The sequence below is a fragment of the Daphnia carinata genome, chromosome 1 (genome assembly GCF_022539665.2).
Source record: "Daphnia carinata strain CSIRO-1 chromosome 1, CSIRO_AGI_Dcar_HiC_V3, whole genome shotgun sequence".
Lineage (NCBI taxonomy): Eukaryota > Metazoa > Arthropoda > Branchiopoda > Diplostraca > Daphniidae > Daphnia > Daphnia carinata.
Window position 1 is genome coordinate 4,143,738 of NC_081331.1, and position 26,116 is coordinate 4,169,853.

The following is a 26,116-nucleotide window of genomic DNA, read 5'->3' on the forward strand; positions in this document are numbered from 1 at the left end:
TAATAATTGAAACAGATGTATGATTGCAAAAATATACAAAGTTGACAATCCGAATGGCGGAAATGGGTTGCTCCCAATTGACATTTTTTTTTTTAAACAGAAATTTCGGAACATAAAGACATGCGAAATTTGAATTACAAAGTAAAAATTAACAATACATTCGCAATTTTTGTTATTTTCATTTCTCAATTTTTTTTTCCCCTTTTTTCACGACAAAAGATTCCGAGAATGAAAATAAAAAAAATTAATTGGTTGTCGTATTAGCTTTGGAGGGCGGTTCAATTGATTTTTTTTTTTTTTTTTTTTGTTTATTTTCTATTATAATTACCGCCCGTCATTGATGCAAAATGAGAGCGAAATGAAAAGTGATAAGGCTTTGATCATGAATCAACAAAGGGTCAGCAGAACGTGGGGAGCACTGGAGACAGCTACGTTTGATTTAAAAAAAAAAATAATAACAGAAAAAAAAATTCAATTTCAAGTGTGTTAAAAGTACCCCACAAAAAAAACTAGTATAGAAAATTATTATATGAAGACGGACGGAGTTATAGCAGTAGTTAAAATCAAGGATAGTATATATAGTATTATTTATTGATATTATTATTTTGTTTAAGAAAGAGGGAGGCTTTTTCATAGAAAAAGTCGTTGGTGGTGAACGCGATTGGAGGAAAGGGAATCTGATAGATCTGTGTGTCTGTATGTCTCACTCTATTTTATGTACAACTTGTTGAATCTTTAACATTTTGCTCTTTTTTTTTTTTGTTTGTTTTTGTTTTTATTGTGAAATTAACTACATATATGGGACAGAAGATTTTCTTTTTCTTTCAAATCTGTTTGGCTGGTGGTTGTCTTTTCCGTTCGTGTTCTCATTTCTCCGTCATCGTGTCATATGAACATTCCTGTTCATCCTATTTACAAATTGTTATACATCTTACACGCATCATCACATAATTATGGAGGGTATATTCGTTTCGCTTTTTTTTTTTTTTTTTCTAAAGAATTCTGCAATAGGGAAACGCGAGGGACAAAAAAAAAAAAAAATTTATGTAGGTTGTTTGCATAGGATTTGGATATACTGTAGTGGTTGGCTGGTGGTGGCAGTTCCTCTGCTTGGAACAATGTAGTTTGGGTTGACCGATCAGTCGAAAACGGCTTTTACAGGAGATAAATTGGATTTGAAAAAAGGAATTTTTTTTTTTTTTTTTTTTTTTTGGATTGGGGAAATCGACAAAATCATACATCATTGGGCATATTTAAATATATAGACTCAACATTGCTGAGCAAAAAAAACGAACAAATAAAAAAAAAACCATTCAAACAAACTAAAAAAAAAAAAACGAAATTGGGAAACTTTAGTTTCTCCATCTCTCTCTCTTTCTCCCGGTATATCATATGATGGCTGGGCTCTCTTCAACGTAAAAAAAAAAGAAAAAAGAAACGTCATAGAGTTAGGAGATTACATAAGAGAGAGTGGAGATGTGGCTGAGCAAAATGATGCCCAACAAAAAGATTGTGTGTGTTTTGGTTTTTGCACACCGTCAGGCGGCGGTCGTTCAGTTGAAGACCAAGTGACTGGGCAGTACGACTCGTGCTATCCTGTACAACAATTTGGCGTACCAATGGATGCCCACTAACGTCGGAGGTTTGTTCTCATTGGTCGTCGATCTAGCCTCAACATTTCTGACTGGGATGCTGCTGCCCGTGGCATCGACCGTCGTCCGGTCGTGATTCCACCAGCTGATGGCTCGCCAGAAGTGGACCAGACTTTTGTGGACGTTGTTAAGGAGCCGGACCGGGGCGAAAGCCCAGTGGGCGATGACCTGATCGTCGATGACGGCGTAACAGGACACGACCACCTGGTCGACGACCAACGTGCCTTCCTCGGTCAACGGAGCCAGAACGCCTCGCTGGGTCACGGCTGAAACTCCGACAACCCGTTGAGGGTTGGCTCGACCGTCAGGGCCGGTTGACACGATCCAGTCGCCAATTTGAACTTTGGAAGCGAACGTGGCCTTGAGTCGTGATCCGAAACGTTCCATCGTGGCGTTGGCCATCAGCTGGCCTAACAATCGATCTTCTTCTTCTGCGCTGCTGCTCTCGTCAGAGGTCAAACTGTTGGATTGCAATTGCTCGTTCATCAGATCGATGTCGACATCCTCCAGTAAGTCTTGGCTGGCCACTGTGTAGATCAAATGACTGGCCGTCATCGTAACCGTAGCGCCATCGGCCGATTGAAGTTGAACGAAATCACGTTCTTCGGTCAAATCGCGGTCGAGGAAGAGCAGAACGGGACTGAAGACCAAACGGCCTTGCGAGTCCATCGATTGAATTCGATCGCCAACTGAAAGTTCGGATAGCTTTCGGGTGCTGCCATCGTCGACGAGCACGGTCGATTCGGGTGGGAAACAGCCTCCGTGACGGGCAGCTTGCGACGATTCTGTAAAAGAAAGGAAAACATGCGGTCATTAATGATGTCAACAATTTATGATCAATGTGCAATGTTGGCGTTCCTTTTTTGTTTGAAAACATTCTGAACTAGAACGAGGAATGTGAGGAAAGACATAAGGTGTACACGAAATGGACGCACGAAAATGAAATAACTGTTGGAGGAACACCAAAAAACCATCATTCCTTAACTTGGGCGGTTTGGTTAGAGTCAAACGAAAACACAGAAACAAAAAGCGGAAAGAAATAGAAAGAAAAGGGATAAGGTAAAAGAAAAAAAAATAAATAAATAGAAGGTAATAACAGTTCGGCTTTGATGCCCTTGTCTCGTCCAACTGTCGAATGCTTACGTGTAGATAACTACTACTTGTCGTTTCGTCCGTTTCTTTCGTTCCCCTCATTCCTCTTTTTTGTTTCTTCTCATCTAACCCAAAAAAAAAAAAGAAAAAAAAAGAAAAAAACCTTTCCTTTGGCTCTTACACGTACAGATGAACAGGCGCGAGCAGAGACTGTTGCCATGGCTGCCCGGTGAAGCTTTCTTTCATCCTTTTTTTTTTTTTCCCCCTTTGCGCTTGTATTCCGTTTTAGTTATACCTATATCCATATATCTATCTGTATATTCTTCTATTTTTTTAGTGCTCATTAACTTTAGGCAGCCACTTTGTGTATGCGTGTGCCCCCTTTCCCATTTTTTTTTTTTGCGCTCTGGGCTGACCTCCCATTGGCTCTTACGATATTTTCGCCTTCCATATTCAATTCCTTTTGGTCCCTCTCTTTAGACACATCGCCAAGTAAAACATCCAAGGACAGCAGCTGGATCTCCTTGGAACAATGTGGGACGGCAGACTGGGCAACAACGTTTGACTCCCAAGTTGACACTGGGAAATCTGTTAGTCAATTACAAGTTTTTAAGATAAAAGAGCCACCCCAAAAAAAAAAAAAAGAGAGACTATATCCATCTCGACCAGACGGAGAAAATCTTAGGGTGGGAAATGAAAATGTGTTTTAAAGAGAGAGAAAGAACGAGAGGTTGTTGGTGCTTATAAGAGACGACGGATGAGGAGGGGGGGGCTCCATAACCCGGACCTTTTTTTTTTGCCCTCCTCGTCCGCATTCCTTATATAATAAACATCGTTCTTCTTCTTTTTTTTTTTTTTTGCTTGCTTGCCTTTTTTTTCCTGTCTGTTTTCTACCTGAGCAGTTCTCACGCGCGCATCCAACACACACACACACACACACAAAAACCTATGGGTGCCACTTTTTTTCTTTTTGTTTCTGTCTACAACTGCGTCTGTTTTCTCCTTTCCGCAAGAAAGAGGGAGAGAGAGAGAAAATACCTAAAATTCACTTTGTGAAACATTACGTTGCCAATTTGTCGTCATGTTCTTTTCTCTCAAGCCCCCCACCCGACTGTTTCCATTATCTTTTAGCTGCAAACTTTGCTGGTATTTTTCTTTTTTTTTTTTTGTTTTGTTGTTCACAAACTGCGATCCATCACCATCATTCGAGATTACCGAAAAGATGAGGGGGGCTCCGAAAGAAATTTCTTTTTTTTTTTTTGTTTTGTTTTAAAGAGTAAATAAATCATGGAAAGAATTCGGCTTCGAAAGAAAATTTGAATGACAGTAAAGCGTACACACGACGACATTTGGGTGGCGCATTGAATGCGCACGGGCACAAAAAAAAACGAAAATTGGCGGTGAAATATGTTTGCGGAGTTCCTCCATTTTTTTTTTTTGGTGTGTGTTTTGAAAAGGAAAAAAAAAAAAAAGGAGACGCACGTCAAATTTGAGACGCAGGAAAAATGGGCGACAAAAGGGCGACGTTGCGATTAATTGTTTTGTTCGCTCCTCAATTTCTTTTTCTTTTCTTTTTTTTTTCTTTGAGGAGAATGCGCAGGTGTGCCGAACGCCAATCGAGTGAAACGAAGAAGAAAACCTTTTGATGGCAAAAAATGTTGTGTCTCATCTTTTTTTTTTTTTTTTCAACATTTGAAAAGCATTCCATCAGTTCAACATCTCGTTTCTCCTCATTCCGCCATCACAAAAATGAAAGGGAAAGCCACACACACAGAAAGTCACGCGCAGAGATCCGAATTTGACAAAAGCGCATCGCGATTCTTTGCGAAACGATAAAAAAAAAAAAAAAAAAAAGGCTGGCAAAAGCAGCATCGGCTTGTCAATTGTGCGCAGGATTCTCTTTATTCTAGAGATGTTTCACGGATATCATATAAAACACAATAGGAAGAAACATCCAAACACATTTTTTTTTTTTTTTTTTTTTTTTTTGCTACGAGCTTTTTGTTCTCGATTGGAAAGAACGAAAAATCTGTGCGTTCCGACAGATTGGGGGAGAAAAAAAAAAAAAAAAAGATAAAGCTGGCCAAGCGTGTCAAAAAGGCTGGACAAGAAAAAGGGGGGACGTTTTATTTTTCGAGCCGGAGCAAAGCGCCGCGCTCATCACCACGCACGATTTCCAATGTCACAACAATTTCATCTTCTTTTCTCGAATAACTCGCATCACGTCAAAAGAACGTGTTTACACCCACCAACTATGTGGAGAGGGGGGGAGGAGGAGGAGGAAGGTCGGCTTCCTCTTCATACCTTTACAGGTAAAATAGCAACGAAATTCTTATTATTATTTTTTTTTTTCAAATTTGATTTACGCGCTTTTATTATTACGATTATTTTTTTTTTCCTATCATAGCTCGGTGTTTTTCTTCTCCTCTTTTGGATATTCAATCGGATACACATTCATAGAGAGCTTTATAGGGCTGCCCCCCCTGCTTGATTCTATACAGCGGAAACCTATACGAAAATAGAATTTTACCCTTGACGTGGCATAGAAAATGAATTTGTATTTTTTTTTTTCTCTTTCGTCACGGATCTCTTTTGATTCCTTCCTTGTCCAAGGATTTTTTTTTTTTTTTTTTTTTTTTGGTGCCGGCCGGGGGGAAGGAATAAGAAGACAAGAGATTATCAACGGGTGAGGACAAGATAGGCAATCAGTGAAACGGGCCAAGGGAAAGAAATAAAAGGGGGGAAAATGAAATAAGAAAAATCTATAGAACCTAGAAAAAAAAAAAAAGATAACCAAGAACAAGAATACAAAAGAAGAAGGAGGAGGTATGTTGTTGGTAAACCAATCGGAGAAGGAAAACTGTTCAGTTTTCATTCTGACTGACTTGAGTCTGAGCTGACGAAAGCGAAAAAAAAAAAAAAAAAGAAACGAGAAAAAGTAAAATGAAAAAAGAAAAAAAAAAAAAAAAAGAAATGGCCGCTGTTGACTGTGTGTTGGCAGTGCAGCTACTACCTTGGCTATCAATTCAAAGGCCCCCTTTTTTTTTCCCGCATATTTATGGTCGCAATCAAAAAAACAGAATAGAGAATTTATTCCCCCCCGCCCTGCCAAAGAAAGTCTTTCTTTTTTTTTTATTTAAACCACCCTACCACCTTTTCTTCGATGGCGTGCAGCAAATTTGCGGGGGAAGCTCTTCTTCTTCTTCTTCTTGTCTTTACATTTTATGTGCCGCAACTTGGGCGGCCGGCATAAATTAACAAGCGTGAACCGAACGCACGTCATGGCTCCCAGTTCTGCTCTTACTCTTTATCCCATTTCAGAATTTTTTTTTTAATGGAAAGAATAATTTTGCATGTCTCCAAAAGTGCGAATGAGCCGCTTTACCCCCATATTTTTATTTCTATCATTTTCTTTAGAGTTTTCATCACATCGGTGTCGTCACCGTTGAATGTCGTTATTATGACAGCGAGCGTTCAGTCAGTCTTAGTCAACGATGACGCAATTTTCGGACGCACGAACCAAAAGGGCGAGGCAAGGTCAAAACGTGTCTCACTGCCGACAACTCTTTATTATTATTATTCTTTTTTAAATGGGTGTTAACGAGTTGGGAAATCTGTTTGAAGTTGAAAGACCATTTGAAAGTGGGAGAGACAACGGGACACGCCGCCCCGTCAACGAGTCAAAATGTCACCCCTCTTTCTTACTGCCTGAGAAATAGAAGAATTTCAACGAAAGACACCCATCTCTTTATTTGTGGTATAGTAGAAAAGGCCCTTCTTTTTTTTTTCTTTTTTTTTTGTACTCAAAAGAAAGAAAGAAAAAAGGGCCACACAGAAGTGAGAGGGACGTGTAGGCAGATAAGAGATCACATATATTGAATCCTTGCCTTCGTGTATAGGCTCTCTACAAAAAAAAAATATATATATACAGTATACCTTTAACAACGACTGGGCTGCTCGTACTCACCGGTGCTGTGTGAGAAAAGAGCGCGTCCAAGTGGTGAAAAGCGGCCGTTGAGTAAAAAAAAAAGAAAAAAGAAAAACCTTTTCTCTTCTCTAGTTCTCTAGAACATTTATTTGAATTCCCTGGTAGTGTCCACCATAGAGGGGCAAAAGATATAAGCCCTGCTAGTTATACATACACACGCAGGTATGCGGTGCAAGTCAGTTGTAAGGGCAAAAGCAGCCGCTTCTTTTTTTTTTTTCAAAATAAAAAAGAGAGGCAAAGAAAAGACGAAAGACAAATCGGGTTCGGCGTCTAGAAGCTGCGCCAACACACACACACAAAAAAAACGAAGAGAGTTGCAGGACCCACATATCCCGACAAGTGTTTCCTGCGGGGGCTTTTTTTTCTTCTTTCTATTATATATACACACACCAGTGTATATATAATAATGCTGAGCTGTTCGGTAGAGGCCATAGCATAACTGAGCCACGCAAAAGAGAAAAAGAGTTTGAATAAGCTGACGCGTCAAGTCAAGTGAACGCGAGAAGAGCTCCTCTCACAGGTGACGGAACCCAATCAGTCAGAGTCACATGATACCTGTACGTTCGTATAGTATAGATATTCATAACGTTTTATTCTTTCTAAATACATCCCGTATGAGAAAAAAAAAATTATGCGTTTTTTTTTTTTTTTTTTATTCAATTGTTAAACGAATATAGCAAAAGGGGGGAAACGAAATGATGTTTAGATTTCTTTTTCTTCTCAAATCGACGCTTTAGATTGATTTAATAACATTCCTCTGTTGTTGTTTTTCCTGCCTATCTGAAACGTTATGTCCCTTTCTTTTTTTTTTTTTCCCCCTTTGTGATTTTCTTTTTCTTTACTAGTTTTCATTTTAACAAAAAGAAAAGAATTAAAAATAAGATAAAATAAATCCCAGCGCAGCTTGTTGTTCGAGCCCTAGCTTGTTAAGCTGTGTTACACGCTCGAAGACTGGGAACTCTGGAGCCCCCCTCCCATTGGTATGCGGGTAGTTATGTGGGGAGAATAGGAGAAAAGAAGACGGCGCAGGTAAAACAGGTAACACGGCAAAAAAAAAAAAAAAAGAGCGGGGCGCCGGTTTTTTTTTTTTTTCAGAAAAAAAAAGGGAGAAGAAGATCTCCCTTAAAAAAAAAAAAAAAAAAAGGAAAAGAGAAAAAGAAAAAGAAGAGGGTGCCGGTTAAGTAGAAGAAGAGGCTCCATCAGGTTCCCTGCAGAGCGCGGCACCCATCACCCCGCATGGCAATACACGGCCTCTTTTCTTCTTCTTTCCTTCTAACATCTATTACTACTTATGCTCTTTCTACGTTTCTTTTTTCTTCTCCTTTCTTGTCTTTTTGCTTTTCTTTCTTGTCGGCCCACAGGCCACAGTCAAAAAGTCGCCGGAACAACATCACCCCATTCGCCATGTCTACATGCACATACATATGGGATAAATAAATGTAGACCCCATATCTAGAGAGACACACACATAAGAGATGAAAAAAAATAAAAAGATTTTCTTTTAAGGTTAAAGAGAAAAAATAAAAAAAACGTCAACAACAACAACGAAGGCCTATTCAAGATGGCGATTCAACTAAGAAAACATGAAAAAGAAGAAAGCAGGTATAGATGAATGAGAAATGTTGAATGCTATGTCCACCATGAAGGAGGGATAACATTCATCGAATTATTCAACGATTTCATTAATGTCACGCACGTTAGTGTGTCCAGACACCTGCGTTTAAAAGCTTTATATATATATATATATATATATATATAAAGAATTATTAAACACAGCAGACGTGAGTTGACACGAGTCTCATCACGAACGCGAATGTGTTCCAAGGGGAGTATCGGGAAAACCCATTGGCCTGGAGCAAGACTTGTGGCCTCACGCTCATCTCTCACTTCACGAACACGACAGGGGTGGACGCTAAAAATTGCGTTTGCGTGACATCGTCTGTGATATGCTTCAATCATTACATCATTTAAAAGAAGAATCGTTTTTTTCTTTTCAAAAAGAAAAGTAGGTAGGCATTTCGTATTTTAAAAAGGCACTCTCTCTTTCGATGTAGATTCTTTGTAAAAAAAAAAAAAAAAAATCTGTTTGTTAAAAGAATGAAACTATTCATTGGCTCAAGTCCAAAAGAAAGAAGAAGAAGAATCCAGCAAAAAAATCAAAGATAAGTTGGATGGCTTCTCACCTTTCTCTCTCTCTCTCTCTCTCTCTCTCTCTTTGCAGCGGAATGTTTCACACACGCACCGTTAAATTCGAGAGCTGCTTCTTTCTTGGTCATCATCATCATCATCCCTGTGAATTCCTGAACTACTTTGCCTTGCCCTTCTGTTTTTTTTTCCCCCCTTATTATATACACAGCCCTCTTATATTAAATAATGATAAGCTATTTTTCTTCTAGCCAATGATCTGCTGGCTAAAGCTATACACAACCGGAGTTCAGTTATGTACCTTGTTGGGCTTTATTTTTTGTTGTTGTTCCTTCTTTTTTTCTTTCCTTGGATATCTCTGAAGTGGTCCCTTATATAAACGTCTGGCAGCCAATGAACGTCGAGCCTCAACCGACCGGCCCTAGAGCCGATATCTAACGATGTATCCTAGAAAATATACACACAGACACTCGTCTATAGCCTATACGATGCCTTTAAGAAATGAAATACAAGAGAGCCCCGTTTGGCCTCGACTGTTGCCCAAGCCTCACGAAACTGTAGTTGCATTCCAACATTTACCAATCACCTGCTGTCTTGTCTGTTCAACTGCTAGCCAATTGGAACGATAGCAAAATTAAAATCGTAATTCTAAAACATCATTTTGTTGTCAATGTTAGACAACGATGTTGGTTAACACGACGACTATTGGTGTCCATCAGCTTCGAAGATGACTTGGCGGGATTTTTTCAAAAAAAAAAAAAAAAAAAAAAAAAGAACTAACGCGCTTGGAGAGGCGATGACAATCGAAAGAGTTTGTACATGGTTAATATACGTGTGAACAGTCTGTTGCTCTCTCTTTGCCTTATTGCCCAAGTCTACCAAACATAATCTTTTTTTTTTTCCTTTTGCCATCGGAACGCAGGGAAGCCAGTCAGAGCTGCTGGAGGGCGATTGGAAAATGGTTGCTCCTCTCTCTCTCTCTCTCCTTTCTTATTTATTTATTTATTTTTTGTTCGTAGGAAGAGAATTAAAATAAAAGAAATAGCTCCGGCTGAGGTCCAACGAACTGGCCCCCACAGACGCTCAAAGTAGGAGTTGTCCGAAGCTTCCCAAAGAGGAACAGAAAAAAAAACAAAAAAAAACAACTGGCGTTTTGGTTGGGGCATTTGAAAGAATGATGGCACTTCTATAAATAGAAATGAACGTAAAATCCCCTTCTCCCATCTTCTCGTGCTATCCCGAAAAACAAGAAAAAAAAAACAAACCAAACTCGAGTATAGTATTAGTCGTAGTAGCGCATTATAGAGTTTTCTCCTCTTCTTTTGTAAAAAGAAAAAGAAAAAGAAGAAGAAGAAGAAGAAGAAGAAGAATGGATTCAATAAAAACGAGATACTAGTGAAAAAGAGAAAAGAAATAAAAAAAAAAAAGATTTCTGGAAAATGTTTTGCGGCCTCGACTTTGTGATTCGAGCGAGTATTTATAACAGAAGAAAAGGCCAGGGTCGAGACTATGTCAGAAGAAAAAGAAAAAAAAAAAAGAAACAACAAACACCTATCCATCAAGATGGATCCGGTTCGTTCGTCGTCTTTTTTCATTCGAACTGTTTCGGTTTGCAGGAGCTTTTGGGACGGTCTTTTTTCGGATGGCGCGCTAACATTTTGGTGCTATTTAGCGTGTCTTTACTGGCTTTGACAGTCATGCGTTTCTTACCTGATTTGACCGAAGCGTGAATGTGAGCTCGCGACTCGTAGTAGACCCAGTCGAATCCGGCCTCGACGGCCAGACGGGCCAACATGCCGTACTTGGAGCGGTCGCGATCCGACGTCGTGATGTCCACGCCTCGCCCTTCGTAGTGCAGCGAATTGGCCGCGTGTAGGCCTTCCTCGTCCCAGCCTTCCGTCACGCGCAGCTTGACGCCCGGCCACTGGTTCATCACTGAAATGGCCAGCGTGTTCAGCTTCTCCTTGCAGCGCTACAAAGACACACCCGAAAACAAAAAATTGATAATTAAATTTCGAGTCTTTATCTTTTTTTTTTTTTCAAACACATAAATATTATTATTATTTTTGTTTAGTTTTTTCGCGGGCAGTTTCACGTTTCCCGTAGGTCATGAACGACCTCGTCTCCCGATGTTGTTTTTCGTCTGTCTCTTTCACTCGCCCTCAAGAGATGTTGAGTGTTATGCAGGTGTTCTTTTTGCTCTTCACGAGGAAGATCGAACCACCTGTGGACTGTGGGCGCCGCTCTCCCACTTGAATGCTTCACGTTTTAGAATCAATTAAGAGCGGCAGCAGCAAGAAGGACGGCAACCAACACAATAAAGGGAACAAACGATTTTAACGGACAGTCAGCCCCCCGCATCATCATCATTTCCCAACACACCGTTTTAACAATTCAAAGAAGAAAAAGGTTATTATTCTTATCTCTTATCTCATTTTGTTTCTTTTTTTTTATATTTTAAATCTCCACTTTACAATTTAAAGAAAAAAAAAGGGGGGGGGGGATAAAAATTCGACGTCATCTCATTATGTTTTAATTAATAACAACCAGCGGCCCCTCGCACATATGTAAATACGCTATATATTTACATAGGCCTATTCCTACTTTCTCTTTCTCATATATTTATTATCCGGATATGCGTATATATATATATATATGTATATTGATGTTATGACGGGGACGTTTGATCTTTGTGTGGACTGTGTGTCACGATGCTATTAGTTAAAAACCACCGGCTAAGATCCTCCATCCAACTATGCCGCCCTTTTTTTCTTTTTCTCCTGAATTTCTACCCACCAGTTCGTACAACACGCACACACACGTAGATACACACACACACACATACGGTGACGACCTCCCACCTTCCCATGTTTTGATTTCCCACGGTGTCTTTAAGTGTTTTTTTTTTCTCTTCCTACACTCGGCTCTCTCTCTCTCTCTTAGTAAAAAAGCCAGTCCGAGGAGGTAGGAGGAGTCACTAGAAGCAGAAGAACCGCGCGCGTGATTTGTCATCCCTTTTTTTTTTTTATTTGTCTCCCTTCACTTTTTTTTTTTTTTTTTTTTTTTTTTTGAAGAACTGTTAAACGAGTTTGACTTTAGCCATCCATTTGCTTGAACACACAACACACGGGGGTAGTAAAAGATGCGACCCTGTTTCTCCTTCTTCGACGCCGACATTTGTTCAACCGTTTTTAGTCGACTTTATTCTTGTCTAAACACGTAGACGAAAAGAGAATAGAACATCTACACATCAGAGATAAACCGCACCACGAAGCCAACGTTTCGAGTGGGGGCGATGACAAGTGCCAAAAGCTCCGAGAATATATTTGTGTTCCAAAATGTCGGCAAGCGGCTCTTGAACTAAATATCCGAGTTAAAACACACAACGAGACTGATAACGGTAAGCGACGCTCGACGACGACATGATTTTCCCTTGGTTTTTTTTTTTTTTTTTTTTTTTTGTTCCGTCTGTGTGTCGCTTTATTTTTCTTTACGTGCTGCTTTGCCAATGTGTTTACACAGGACACCCGATACGTTGCGTAGTGGTTAAGGCGTTAGTCTACGTTGACTCGACTCTTGTGTGTGCGCGCGTCTGTTTGCTCTGAAACCTTTTTTTTTTTTTTTTCTCGTTCGCTTAAGGCACCAGCTGTCAGGACTTTAAGGGCTAATTGCTCTTTTGTGCTGCCGAGAGAACTCTCACACACGACCAAAGGTTTTTTTTTTTTTTTTTAAGGGCGAGGGAGAAAAAATAGAAAACCTATTCAATTTCCCTCCCAAACACGAGAGAAATCTAACAACAACAGACACACAAAAAAAAATCTCTTTTGTTAGAGGCTTCTTGGGTCCCCCCCTTGATTTCTTGGGTCCGTAGCGCGAGCGCTTCTCCTTATTAGCCGGACGCCAGGTGTTTGAGTACCCCTGCGGTACTGTATCATTTTTTTTTTTTTTTTTTTTTTTTTTTCAATGGGTTGAAATGGGAAAGATTCCCCTTCCTCCCTTGAAAGTCGTTGCTTTTCATCAACAATGAAAATCAATTGGCAACCAAAGCCGAACACTTTGACGTTAGGAAAGGATTTGCTGTGACGTCCCACAAACGAACGCGTTCGAGTTTTTTCCTTCAGTTTTTTTTCAAGATTCACTCAAGGATAGACGTTGGTTTCTACTTTTTTGGACAACCGTGAAATTCCAGGAATGTCGTTCGCTTGTCGGGCATCTCATTTTTGCGCTAGCCACCGACATAAAAGACGTTGACACAATCAAACAAGTTGAGGGGAAGGTGAAAAAAAAAGGAGAGAGTTATAAAGAAAAGGCGTGTGTTCCACAACGGAACCCCCTGGCGCGTGTAGACCAAAAGAAAGAAAAAAAAAAAAAAAAAAGAATTTGTTTTGAAAAAGAGGGGGTGCCCTTCTCAAGGAACCGCCGCTTGTGTTATGGGGGGTAGGGGGTCCTTTTTTTTGTGTGTGTTGCTTGTGTTGAGGGTGAGAGACACCAAAAGGTGAGGGGGGGGGTTCCGGTACCCTTCCTCCATCAGCCATAGATAATTCCGCCCCCACAATTCGTCCTGATTTTTTTTTTCTTTCTAACTCCTACCCTTCATTCAAAACGAAAGCAATAAGAGAAAACCGCTAAAAATATTATCTGCCAAACGTTTCCGAGGTTTGTCCTTACAACGTTGGATGATGGTAACATAATGAATGATCGTTCCATGACTTGACTTTTTTTTTCTTTCAAACATGTGCCGACTCTTTTCAATTGGGAAACGTACTGGATTGCTATGCATGGAACAAGATAAAAGAAAAAGGATGGCTGTTGGAAAATAAGGGAGGGTGAAGAAGTGGGCAGGTCGCGGTAGAATCTAACCAAATGACAAGGTAGACCGTTCATCGTCCGTACCCTATAAAAAATGCGCAAAGAGCCCAATGTTCCATGGCGAACCTGGAGAACCATGTTTTGACAACAGCGTCTATGTCGATGGCTATTTTCTTTGGCCTTTATTTCCCCCCTTACAAATAAACGAAAGGAAGTCTGGTTTACGGGAGGGGGGGGGGTTCCAGTTTTTTTTTTTATTGGGGAAGAGAGAGGTATGAAAGAATTTCTAGGGAAATATTCAAAACATATCATTAGCAATGGGCCTGACTTTTCTTTAACATAGCAGCCATTTTTCTTTTGTGTCGGCGGAAGAGAAAAAGAAAAAGGTGGGTGGGATTGTAAGAATAATCATTAACCCGTTAAGAAAGTTTGCAAACTTTTTCTTTTCAATCTGATGATGATGGAATTAAAAAAAAAAAAACACACAAACAGGGGTAATTTACATTTTGTATGTGTTCGAAGGATCCCCGTTTAAAACGACAGTGGCACACGGTTGAAACGGAGTGCGGACGACCTCCGAGTTCATCCGCAACAAGCTAATGGGTGGTGCGGAATGTCAACTATGCGCACACCACACAGGGGCGCCGGCCGTCGTCACCCTGCCGGGCAACCATCCGCATTTCTTTTTTTTTTTAGCCTTTAATGTGGCCCCACAGGTCGGCATGAGGGTTCATTTGCAACCGAAAAAAAAAAACAACAACCACGAACTCACTTGTGTGGTGGCTTTTTTTTCTTCTGGTTGTTGTCAACTACTTAAAACAAAAACAAAAAAAAAGGAAATAATCGAAAGAATGTGAGGTTGTGGTGCCATCGGGACATTCTCTTGCTCGAGTCAACAAGTCAACAAGTCAACACGAGCGCAATTAAAACGGCGGCCGTGTGTCGTTGTGTGGCCCACGAAAAATTAGAAGACGTCGAAGAAATTCCAATCGTTACGAACACGAAAACAAAGTAGTGCTGGAAAAGCTCAAAACGCTAAGGGAAAAAAAATCATTTTTCGTTTGGACAGCGGGGGGCCAAACAATTCGTGCAACACCAACAAACTTGTTGCTCCGCAACGGAATTTCTCTTTTCTTTTTATTATTATTATTATTATTATCATACATATTCTCTCTCTGCCGTAACCCCAAAAATTCCAGTCAGTCCACAGACAGCCGGGCTGGGAATGCGATGATTGCGCGACCCGAAAAACGACCCAACCCAAGAAAAAAAAAAAAAAAAAGAAAAAAAGAAAAGTGTCAAAAGTCAATTGGTGGAACGAGTCGCGGTGCGTAGCGGGACACGTTTCATTTCTTTTTCCGCGCACACGCGCACAAAACGAAAATAAAAACACCCAAAAATATCCTTGTTTGTTTTTTTTCTTTCTTTCTTTCTTTTTTTTTTTTTTTTTTTTTTTTTTTTTCGCATCGAACACAAAGAAAAATGATATCGACCACCAGGCAAAAATCATCGCCACCTGTAAAACAAACGAACGAAATTCTGTGCACAAAAAGGAGGTTGGAAAGAGGTTGATGGCCGCGACGCCTCCAGAAAGAAACGTCCCCTTCTTCTTTCTTTCTACTGTATATGCAAATCATCATCATTGTCTTTACGAGGAGAAGATACTTTTTCTCCATCAAACTCTGTGTGTGTTTGCCTCATCTTTTATTTTTCGCTTTGAATTGTCATTTTCATGTCCTCTTTTCTCTTTCGTACCGGTCTGCCCTGGCCGGATGGGTAGCCGTTGACCCGGGCTGTATACAAGATGGCAACAAACGGGAATGATATGACAAACGTTATAGGGCTTTACGTGAAAAAAAAAATATATACAGTATATATAAATAAATAAAGGAGCAAAAAAGAAGGAGAACGAATTGATGGAGAAAGAGAGGAATGAAGGCCGCCTTCGGCAGCTGTTGTTGCGTCTTTTCAACAACAAAAATTGTGGCGGCGGCCTTCGTTCTCTCAACTGCTGGCCCTTCGACGGGTCCAATCACAGAACAGGCTGCATTATTGCAGAGAGAAGATGGTAAATAGGCTCCTCCTCCCGTTTGTTGAGCCGACGACAGCCTCTGCCCTGCTGCATGTCACGACAGACGAAAAATGTTTCATCTGTGAACTCAGGGCCAGCTGCCTGTTGTGCGACAAATGTGTTCTCACACACGCACGCAGACACATTAGGAATTGTCCAAAAAAAATAAAAAAAAAGGAAAAATTCTATCCAGTCATGATCTATTCATCGACGCCCGGGCCACTTATTTTTGTTTTCCCAAAACGAACGGACCAAACAAGAAAATCGTAAAAGATTTGAGAAAAACGACCAATGGCAAGAGGGGGGCTATTTCCGCACTCGAAGACAACAAACAATTGACTCAAAGTTGAAATTCTTTTTCTTATCGTGACAACAACAACAAAAGAAGTCAAAAGCACAATAGGTTTTTTTTTTAAATTCCCATCCGTAACAGTTGGGTTGGCAGCCAATGAACGATCGAGAAACGGCAATGGAAAGCATCCTCTTTTATCGTTGACAGTAGCCGATATTTTCTGATTAGGACTAAACGAATCAAAGTTGGTTGTAATATGCACACACGTACATCGAAAACAATGAAAACGATCTAAAAAAGAAACGAAAATTCGTAAATTTTTCGTATAGAAATCCAAAGTGAAGCGGTGTGTCGAAATCACGCGCACCTGGACAAACTGAAAAAGCGGCTACTTTTCCGCCATTTTGCAACGGGAGGGGGTTGTGTATATCCCCCATCAACTGATAGGCCATAGTGGGAGCCGCACGCCAATCGATTTCACCACAACAACAAGATCTGCAACAATCGTTGAAATCAAATCTACTTCTCAATGTCACCGCAAACATGAAGCAAAAGCTTTGCAAACGCCTATACGGCGCTTAACGCGGCCTGACCTTTCTACTTATGTCCAGTAAATTTATTTATTTATTTTTTTTTTTTTTTTTAGGTATTGTGTGTCTACGTTCCTCCCGACTTTTTTGATTTGTCGACAACAAGAAGAAAAGAAAAAAAAAAAAAAAAAAAAACACGACGAGTGGAGCATGCTCAATGAGAAACACGATCCGTCATCGGTTGGCACGTGTGTTTTTTTTTTTTTTGCCTCAAAACTTTGCCGCTGCCGCCGTATAATATTACCCGATCCGAAAAAAAAAAAAAAGTTTGCGTGCGTGATAGCGTGCCCGTCCTCCCTTACTTTGAAATAGTAGCAAAAACATATCCTGCTCACGCGCCCGTTTGCCAGTTCGATTTTAGGTGCAGGGCTATGAAACTCTCCGTTTTCGGGCTGCAGCTTTTTTAGAAAAAAAAAAAAAAAGCGAATCAAAATTCGAAAACAAAAGGGAATAAAAAAGAAAAAAAGGTGTACAATCATGCAGACATCCTGGCTGCTGAGGTTTGCAACGAGTACTATCACCTTCTCCAAATCAAGAAAACGGACATTGTTTCTCTATTTCTTCTTTCTAACTTCTCGGTGATAATCCGCAATGCCCTTTCTTTTTCAGTTGTTTTGACATTGAAACAACCTTTTCGGCTAAAGCAAAACGCCCAAAATCCGATTGCTTTGTGGTAGGGTGGTATGCAGATCATACAGAGGCAGGCAAATATGAAACGAAAAACAATCTTTTCTTTTTTTTCTCCTTCGACTCTTCTTTTCTCAAACATTGTTGTTGGCTCGATGCCAGTCGTCGATATCGAAAGGTGGTGGCCGCTTTTTTTTTGGAACTCCTTTGGTGTTGGCAATCTATGCCACATTCTTTTTCCCTCCACAGGAAAATAAAAGAAAAAAAAAAAATCTTCCAGTTTGCAAATGTCTAGTGGCCCGTCTGCTGTCAGACGGCCCAATTTTCTGGGAATCGTGTAAGGAGTCCCTGTCTGTCCGTCCATCGTGATAGGGTGAGGGCCAAGTGTGGCCAGCGTGTGCCACCCAAACAGATTAGATAAACGCCCAACAGTTCGCAGTAGGTCGACCTACATTACCATACTCTACTATTACTATGTCTACTACTACTACTACTACTACTACTACGTTATGCTAATCAAGTCTCGTGCGGAATGGATCTTGAGCCAACATATCATCACGATTTGACCCTTTTTTTTTTTTGTGTTGTTGTTGTTGCGTTCCACTAAACGGGCGACAAGTGATGACGACAGCCAAATGGACAAGTAATTCCTTGTTGATTTGTTTTTTATTTATTTTTTTCTTCTTCTTCTTTTGGTATTTCGATGATTTCTTCTTCTTCTAAACATTGCGTTGATTTTCAATATCTTTTTTTTTTTATATACATATTCTCTCTTTCTATTATTTTCTTTTTGGGAAGGGAAGGTTTGTAAAAGGACGTGTAGGAATGCGATGGGCAACCCGTTGCTCTGCCTTTTGCATTCTATCATATAGAGATTGTTGCAAGCAATTTCTATCCTTCTGTCTCTCCGTTTTCTTTTTTTCCTGGTTCCCTTTTGATTTGATTTGAATTTTCTCTCGGAGGTCAAAGACCCATGTCTCACACCACGTACACACGACATCAGTTAAATACTGCACGTATCAAACAAAACGCAAGTAAAAGCGAATAAAAAAGGATGTGCTTCGCGAGAACGATGATCGCCAATGTTCTTCGAGCTCTTGCAGTTGGATAACAACAACTTCGTGGAACAAACCGTGCACGATTTGTGTTATTGAATTTTTTTTTTAATTCTCCTTTTTTTTTGCCATTTCACAGAATGAATTTGCCTGTTGAAATGTTTCTTTCGTTTTTTTGATATTTTTACGATGTAATTGGTCCTCGTACTATCCGTTTTGTTGCCCTATAAAATTTTGAAGTTTGATCGACTCTTGATGAGGGCCTATGATTTCAAGTGGAACTGACCCTGGGCCAGTAACAACAAATGTCAACCCTCTGTTTTCTTCCCTTAGCAAAAAAAAAAATATTATTTTTAAAAGGGGGGAAGAAGGAATATAAAGACGAGCAGTTCTTTTTGTTTTTTTACAGACCTGCGTATCTAACCAGCAACCCCTCCCTCGTCTCACTCGTCAAGGGAAACCCAGAAAACACCTGATTCTTGTTCGAGGTCTGTAAAGAAAAAAAAGACCCAGGTCGAATTTCAAGATCCATCCGGCTCTACGACGTGTTTATGTTGTTATACCTCATCTAAAGGCACTAGTAGAGTAGTAGCTATAGCCTACATATAAAAATTATACGATGCAAGCGAACGCAGTACAACAGTACTGGCTTCCGGAATCGATCGGTCAAGGGTTTCGCTAGGTCCCTTTTTTTTTTCATTCTCAAAAAATGCTACAAGTTTTTTTTTTATGTACCTTAGCACTCTTGTGCTACTGTTACCAAACTATACACCTTTACGGATTGAGTCGCTCTTCGATGGCATCGTTGCCTTTCGTACTGTACGGAACCGAGTATATTTATGACACGAAAAGAAAAGGACCCCATCGTATGATAAGAGGAAGCACGGACACAAGAGTTCGGGTCATTTGTAGGTAGTCGGTATTTTTATAATGTGGAGACGACAATATAGCCGAGCTACTGCCATAACGTTTTGTTATGTTTAGAGTTATAGGTGGATACTATGGAATATGAAAGATCGGAAAATACCTTCGTCGAAATGATGACGTCAAACCCGTCCCGCATTTTCTTTTTTTTCTTTTTACGAACAAACATTTTTGTTATTTCCTACTCAGGTATTTTCTCTTGCTTTGCCAAATACCGTGTCAAACTAATGCTGGAAAAGAAAAAAAATAAATTTTCGTGTCGTGATAACACGGAAAGGTTGTATATCTACTGAACCTTTCAGAGTGAAAGGTGCGTTTTTCTATTCGCTTTGGCCAGGTCTGCCCTTTCCATCCCGTTGTATCTTGTCAACTGTTTGCAACAACTGATGCGCTCTTTCGGGTTCGACATGTCGGCCTAAATACCACCTGCGTTCACACAGACACACAGGCACGAATAAGAATCCTTTAAAAGGTCCTGATGGATCGTCCCAGTCTTTGAATTCCTTCCCGTTTTCTGTTGCTCCCTTTTGCACGTCTTTTGGGCAGACGGAGAGCAAGGGAAGCCCCCTCCCCCCCCCCCCCCTCCTGTTTGTTGTTTGTAAATTTCCGCGGTGATTCTTTCAATCGTCCGTGTGTGACTTGGTGGACAACGAAAAAAGAATTTTCAAGACAAAAATACACAACGACCATTTTTGGGGACGCGCCCTTCAGTTGTGTAATAAGTAGAAGAAGCCTTATGTTTTCGCTCTCGTATTGGCGATCAGCCGTGAACAGATAAATTCGCTGGCAAACGCAGAAGATGTTGTGTGATGAAACGGGTCGACCGCTACATGTTGGCCTCTCGACTTGGTATCGCGCACGACGACATAAAAAGAACGCTCTCTGCTGGAGGCTGCCCATTAAAAAACAAAAAAGAACACAACAATTCAAGAAAATGAAAGAAAGGAGGAGGAGGAGCTGCTGGATATTGCGCATCTTCTTTTCTTATCCCTTGGTTGCACTGGCGAACTTTGGCCCGGCCAGACAATATAACACTATAGAAAGATGGTATGGATATACACATAGTACATCATACCGTGTTGCATTACTAAGGGGGGATATAGCCTGTCAAACATTGTTCCATCCCCTTCCATTCACCGTGACTGAATATAACAACCGTCATAAACAACATGTTGTCCTTGCCACTAACCCCACTCCGAAACGGCCAGCAAACTCTGACAACTGCTTTCGAAAAAAATGAGCTGGAGAAAAATAGAATTCGGAAACAGAGAGGAATAAGAAAAAATTCTTTCGCTTTCAAACTGTGCAGCAATTGACATTGTCCAAAAAATAAAAAAAGGTAAAATTTCAGTAGCTCCTCACCAAAAATGGCAAAAAACAATTTGATGCGCAACGTTGTTTTCTTGATCAAGTACGCGTTTTTTATTTGCAGCCAGTGAGGTATCTTGGTGAGCTACCAATCCTACCCTTAAATTTTTCTTTTCTTTTTTTACAAGTGACTGTATTTGAGATTGTACAGTCGCGGTAGCTAAAAGCAATCAACAAAGACAGGAAGAGATGTGAAAGCTGTTTTTGAAAGAAAAAGTCGGATGGTACAGAAGGTAATGGCGGTATATAGTGCCTGGCACGTTGGGTGGTGGCTATCTATCTAATGGCCCCACACAAATCTTAATGTATGTCTGTGTGCGAAAGGCGTGTGTTTATATTCTCCCATTTTTCTTTTCCACAGGAAGGAAATCTTCCGACTTTTTGCACACACACACACACATACAAAAATTATAAGGAAATGCTGTCTACTAGGATAGGAATGCCAGCCGGATCTTAGCCATATAAATGCCACCAGTTTTGTGATACGGCTCTGAACCGTGTCATGACCGTGTCGTCGGTGTATGACAATATCCTCTACCGAATATAGAATTTGAAAAAAAAAAAAAAAAAAAAAAAAAAAAGAAGTCGTGAAGTCACAGAGAATGTTTGGACGTGTTGCTACGGCTTAAAAGAGAACACACACACACACACATACAAACACAGAAGAAGAAGAGAAAAAAGCCGTGGGAATGTGTTGTGTCTTTGCCCGTTTTCTTTCTCCTTTTTGTTTTGGGTTTCCTCAACGGACCTCAAAGAGCGAGAGACAGAAGTGATGAGGAATAATAAAAAAAAAAAAAAAAACAGGGCGCAGGCAGCAAAATTCTGTGCTGCTGTGAAAAAAAAAAAAAAAGACAACGAGACGACAGGTAAAAATGGGCCAGCATCACACCCACACACACTGGTGTCCATCTCTGTCCCGCATCTCTCGGCACTGAACTTGTATGTGTGTGTGTATGTGTGGGAAGAAGTCAGAGCAAAAGTCGAGGATATGGCATGGGAACGTCAAAAAAGAGAGTATAGTAAATCTATAGGTATAACCCCACCCTGTAGGTATATATGTATATATACCGGGTATATACATTTTAAGTGTCTAAATAGGACCTTCCTTTTTTTTTTTCTTTCCTGTTTACTACGAGATTGGGACGTGACAGCTCAACCTATAATTCCGGTCAACTCTTTCCACTTCGACACTGTGTCTGGCAATAAACAAAATCCACGACTTTCTCAATCAACTCGAGTCGTACCGTGTATAATAGGTTGTATCAGAAATGTCGATCATGTTCCTTGAGTTTCCATTTTTTTTTTTTTTTCAGGTAACATTTATTGGGAGGCTTGCCATTGACTCACTTCCCTGCGATTCTAAAGGATTTCGCTCGTTTCTCTTAGTCACCGTCGGAAATAGTTTTGACTAGCGCACGCTCGTAATCCAAGCGCTAGTGTTATAATATGTGAGAGAGTCACCGAAAAGACGGTGTGGTGTAACGTTTCGTCTTTGTGTAATGTACGTTGTTGTTATACGAGGACACGTCACACGCCCCAAAAATCCCAGCAAGAAGAAGGAATTCTTTCTTTTTTTTTTTTTTTAATATATCAAAAAGAAAGAAAAATTGTTGTTTAAAAATATAAAAAAAAAAAAAAAAAAAGAATGTCGCATCTAGAAGGGAAAGAAAAAATGGTGAGCTTCTTTTACATTTCCGACTTTGCGGTGCCATGGCGCGCTATATGTGTTTGCGTGAAACCGAATCTCTTTATCGGTCCAGGAAAAAAAAAAAAAAGGGCCACTAGCCGAAAAAAAAAAAAAATGTTTTTCGAAAGAAGGATCGGAATAAAACGCGCAACCCACCCGCAAGTTTTTCTCTTCGGTCGCTTCCAAACTATTCTATTCCACAAGGTTTCGAATTTCAAGCGAGGACATGGAGAACGACGATGAATACGTACATGTACATGTCTCTTAAATAATGTCGAGAATACAAAAAATAAAAAAAAAAAAGAAGGAATAAAGAAATCGTTGCATTCTTTTCATAACTTGGCGACGTCGTCGTGTTATTTTGTTTCTCTACCTTTTTGTTTTTTTTTGTTTTTTTTTAATAGAAAATTATCGAATGATTTGAAGGCAAAAAAGAAATGCCCAAAGTGTTTGTCAGCTATTTCTTGAATTCGATGAAGACGCGATAATTGATTTGTTTTGAATTGCGCGGGGTTTTTTTTCGAATGGCTATCCTTATTACTTTTATTTCTCCATCTTGTCTGGGCCTTATTCTTTTTCTTTATTTGCTTTGTTATTTGGGGGGAGGGTGAATCCTTTTTTTTTTTTTTTTTTTTTTTTTAGCTGAGAGGTCCATTTGACACCTGGGTGACAGTCACGCCGACCTGTTACTGTCAATAGCCAATAGCCCCCCAAGCAGTTCGCTTTTGTTTTCTTGTGCTGCACATATCATGGGCTAAAGAGGGAAATTCCATCAAGAGCCTTTTTAAGAGGTCCTCCTCTTTTTTCTTTTTCCATTTGTATTTTGTATTCTCCTCGACAATGACAGGAGAATCAAAAGCTTTTCAGCGAGGTATTTTCAAAAGTCGCACGCACTTCCCAAAAGAAGAAATTTATGAAAATAAAAAAAAAAAATGGAGAAGATGAAGACCGCCTCATCGTCGGGCCATCCCGCCCTGATGTTTCAAGTCCAACTGGCGTGTCTTGGACGCAAAGTTCCCAAGACGTTGGGCTATATAGTGCCTCCCTTTTTTATTATTCATTTGGGTATGATTGTTCGCAGATAGGTTGTATTACTGCTACGACTACTCTATTTATTAAAGGGCAATTAAACATTTACTTTCTTGTGTTTGGAAAAAAAAAAAAAAAAAAAAAAAAAGGCCAAATGCAAAAGGTGGGCAGAGTTCGAGGGTGGGCCGTTAGATTCAGATACATGTAGGAATCGTGAATGATCTTTGAGGAGGAAAACCAATTGTCACTTGTCTATTTTAAAGCGTGGACCCAACAAACCATGGGAAGCCATTTTCTTTTTACCTATCCACCTTTGACAATAAGTCAACAAAAAAGTCCAGACTGGTGCTAAACTCTCTCCACGGGGGCGATTTTTTTCTATTTTGAAATTGTCAGGTACAGTGTACGGACATGTCTACGCACGGCTATTTGGGGGTACATTTTACAGGATGATGGAGCTCAAAGAGAGAGACTTTTAATTAGGACGAATCGACCGGTGGGAAGCTTCATTTTTTTTACCTCGCATGTCACTCTTCATCGCACAATATTTGGATGTTTGTGCCACTGTGTAATTGGATTTCAAAGCCGTGTGAAAATCGACTTTGCCACACATTTCTATCCTTGTTTTTTTTGTTTTTTTCGCACAGTATCGCGCAAATTCACTGGAGAGATAAAGTATTTCAAACAAATCCAATTGCTGTAACGTTAAATTAAAGACCATACGACCTAATAAGTCAAAGAAACCTCTTTTATTTTACCTTCTTCACTCCCCCCCCCCCCCTTTTTTTTTCTCTATTACTCGAAGAAAAAAAAAAAGGAAACATTTCTGGTGTGCGGTAAAGTAAAACCCATAAGAAGCTTAAATTTGGAGCCATCGGATACCGCCATAACAGTTCCGGCCGCTGGTTTCTCCCCCCCCCCCATACTATAAGCCTATAGTGGCCATACTACAGATATCGTCATAAAACAAATGAATAAAAAAAAAAAACAAAGCAAAAGGGGGATAAGTAGCTAACTATATAATCGCGTGTGTGTACGTGTGTGTTATGTTTTGTATCGTGCGTTTCTTATATAGCTCTTCGTCGTCTCAATTTACAGTGGGTGCGGTAACTACGTATGCCTATTGTAACGATACAAAAGATATGCGTGTAAACAGCGACCAGAAACTGTTTACGCGTACAAAAGGATTAAAACAGGCCTATATCAGGTAGAACGATTATCGGCCTATGCCATGTCCTGTTATCGTTGAAAACCCGCGGGAAAATTCAAACACAAACGAAAGGATGTTAAGACGTACCTGGGTCATAAGACGGTCGGCGCCAGTGCCTTCCTCGTCTTTGAAAACAATGTCCGTGTTGTAGTTTGGCACGAGCTGCTGGAATCGCGGATCGTCGCGCGTGATTTTGCCCTCGGTCAGTCCGCTGGCGCCTAACGTGTTCTCCGACACGTTGGGCACGTGCTGCTTGAAGACGAGCGGCGTCAACTTGCGCGGCGACCGCCGACGGTTGGCACCCCGGCCGGGACCGCAGGCCATCGCCGGTGTCGGCAGCAAAGCGCTCGACACGACCAACAAAACGAGCAGCCAATAGCAATAACCAGCCGATGAGCGGTGATCGTGAGGGCGGCGAACGTGTCGCCGTGACGAAGATAACGAGCATTTGATTTGCTTGACACCACAGTCGTTGCAGACGCCGACGCTTATCCGCCGCCGAGTCCGAACGCTTCCAGCCTCTTGTGAGCACATCGTAGGCCTTGCACTATTACAGCTGGACCAACACTCGAACGACGCCATTTTTTTTTTTTATGTGTGTTGTTTTGCTCACGATTTCTTTTCGATCTTAATTAAACGATTTCTTTCTTTGTTTTGATCGAGCGAAATTCACCTACACTTCAGAGACGCACTGTCGTAAGGCACTGAAGTCGAAATCCAATGACGACGCACCGTCGAATTACAAAACAAAATCACACGATGATGATTGAGAGAGGAAGGGATGTATAGAATTGTAGGGAATTTTTTAATGGGGCAAATGAGACGGCCGGCAAAGCTGTGATCGTGTACTCTTTCTACTGGCAGATGTGTCGACACGATCGACAAACGGCATCGGCTCTTGGTGGAGTGTCATTCCATCTCTCGATGCCCAGACGTCAGCAGAGGGTCAATTTGAAACAAAATTGCCTTTCGATTTCTAATTCCAATTTTTTTTTTTTTTTTTTTTTCAAATAACTCTGTTTTTTTTTTACGTCTTTAAAAAATGAATTTCGTTTGCTCTTTGATGATAAAAAAAAAATTGCAAAATCGGGAAAACTCAGAAAAGGAAATAAAACTGCGGATCGTGTGGGAGGTGTGTAAGTGGTGAATAGCGTGGGTTATCCGACAGGAAGGTAGCGGAGAGACGATCTCTCGACACCGGCCGATGAGGTATCTGTGATGGAACTGGCAGCAATCACCGAACCACCAGCACTCTGTGAAACTGAAGAGTAGGAGGCGATGGCGGAGGCGGGGTAGTAGTAGTGGTACTAGCAGTAGTAGTAGTCCACCAAGTGGATGAGGAGGAGGAAGGTGACGTTGGGAGAGCAGAAGAGCGGATCGGATCGGAGGAGAGGTGGGTCATTTAAAATCAGGGGGGTTTGGAAAAAAAAAAAAAAAAAAAAAAAAAAAAGGTAAGGTATATAGACAACACTAAAGGGAATATTTAAAAGAAGGGGGAGGGTGGGTCAGTCCAGGTGGATTTTTTTTTTTCTTCTTCTCCTCTTCTTGTTATACTGAGCGCCTCTTCTTTTTTTCAG

General features: G+C 40.5%; 1 protein-coding gene across 1 annotated transcript; it reads right to left on the reverse strand.

The window, feature by feature from the left end:
* LOC130691897 (sonic hedgehog protein-like) lies at positions 1 to 25,990 on the reverse strand. The gene is made up of 3 exons (XM_057514931.2): positions 24,627 to 25,990; positions 10,588 to 10,849; positions 1 to 2,437 (listed from the first exon to the last, which is right to left on the reverse strand). Exons 1-3 carry the CDS (start codon positions 25,119 to 25,121, stop codon positions 1,554 to 1,556), a joined length of 1,641 nt encoding a protein of 546 aa, XP_057370914.1. The 5' UTR covers positions 25,122 to 25,990; the 3' UTR covers positions 1 to 1,553.
* Between the last annotated feature and the right edge of the window lie 126 nt (positions 25,991 to 26,116).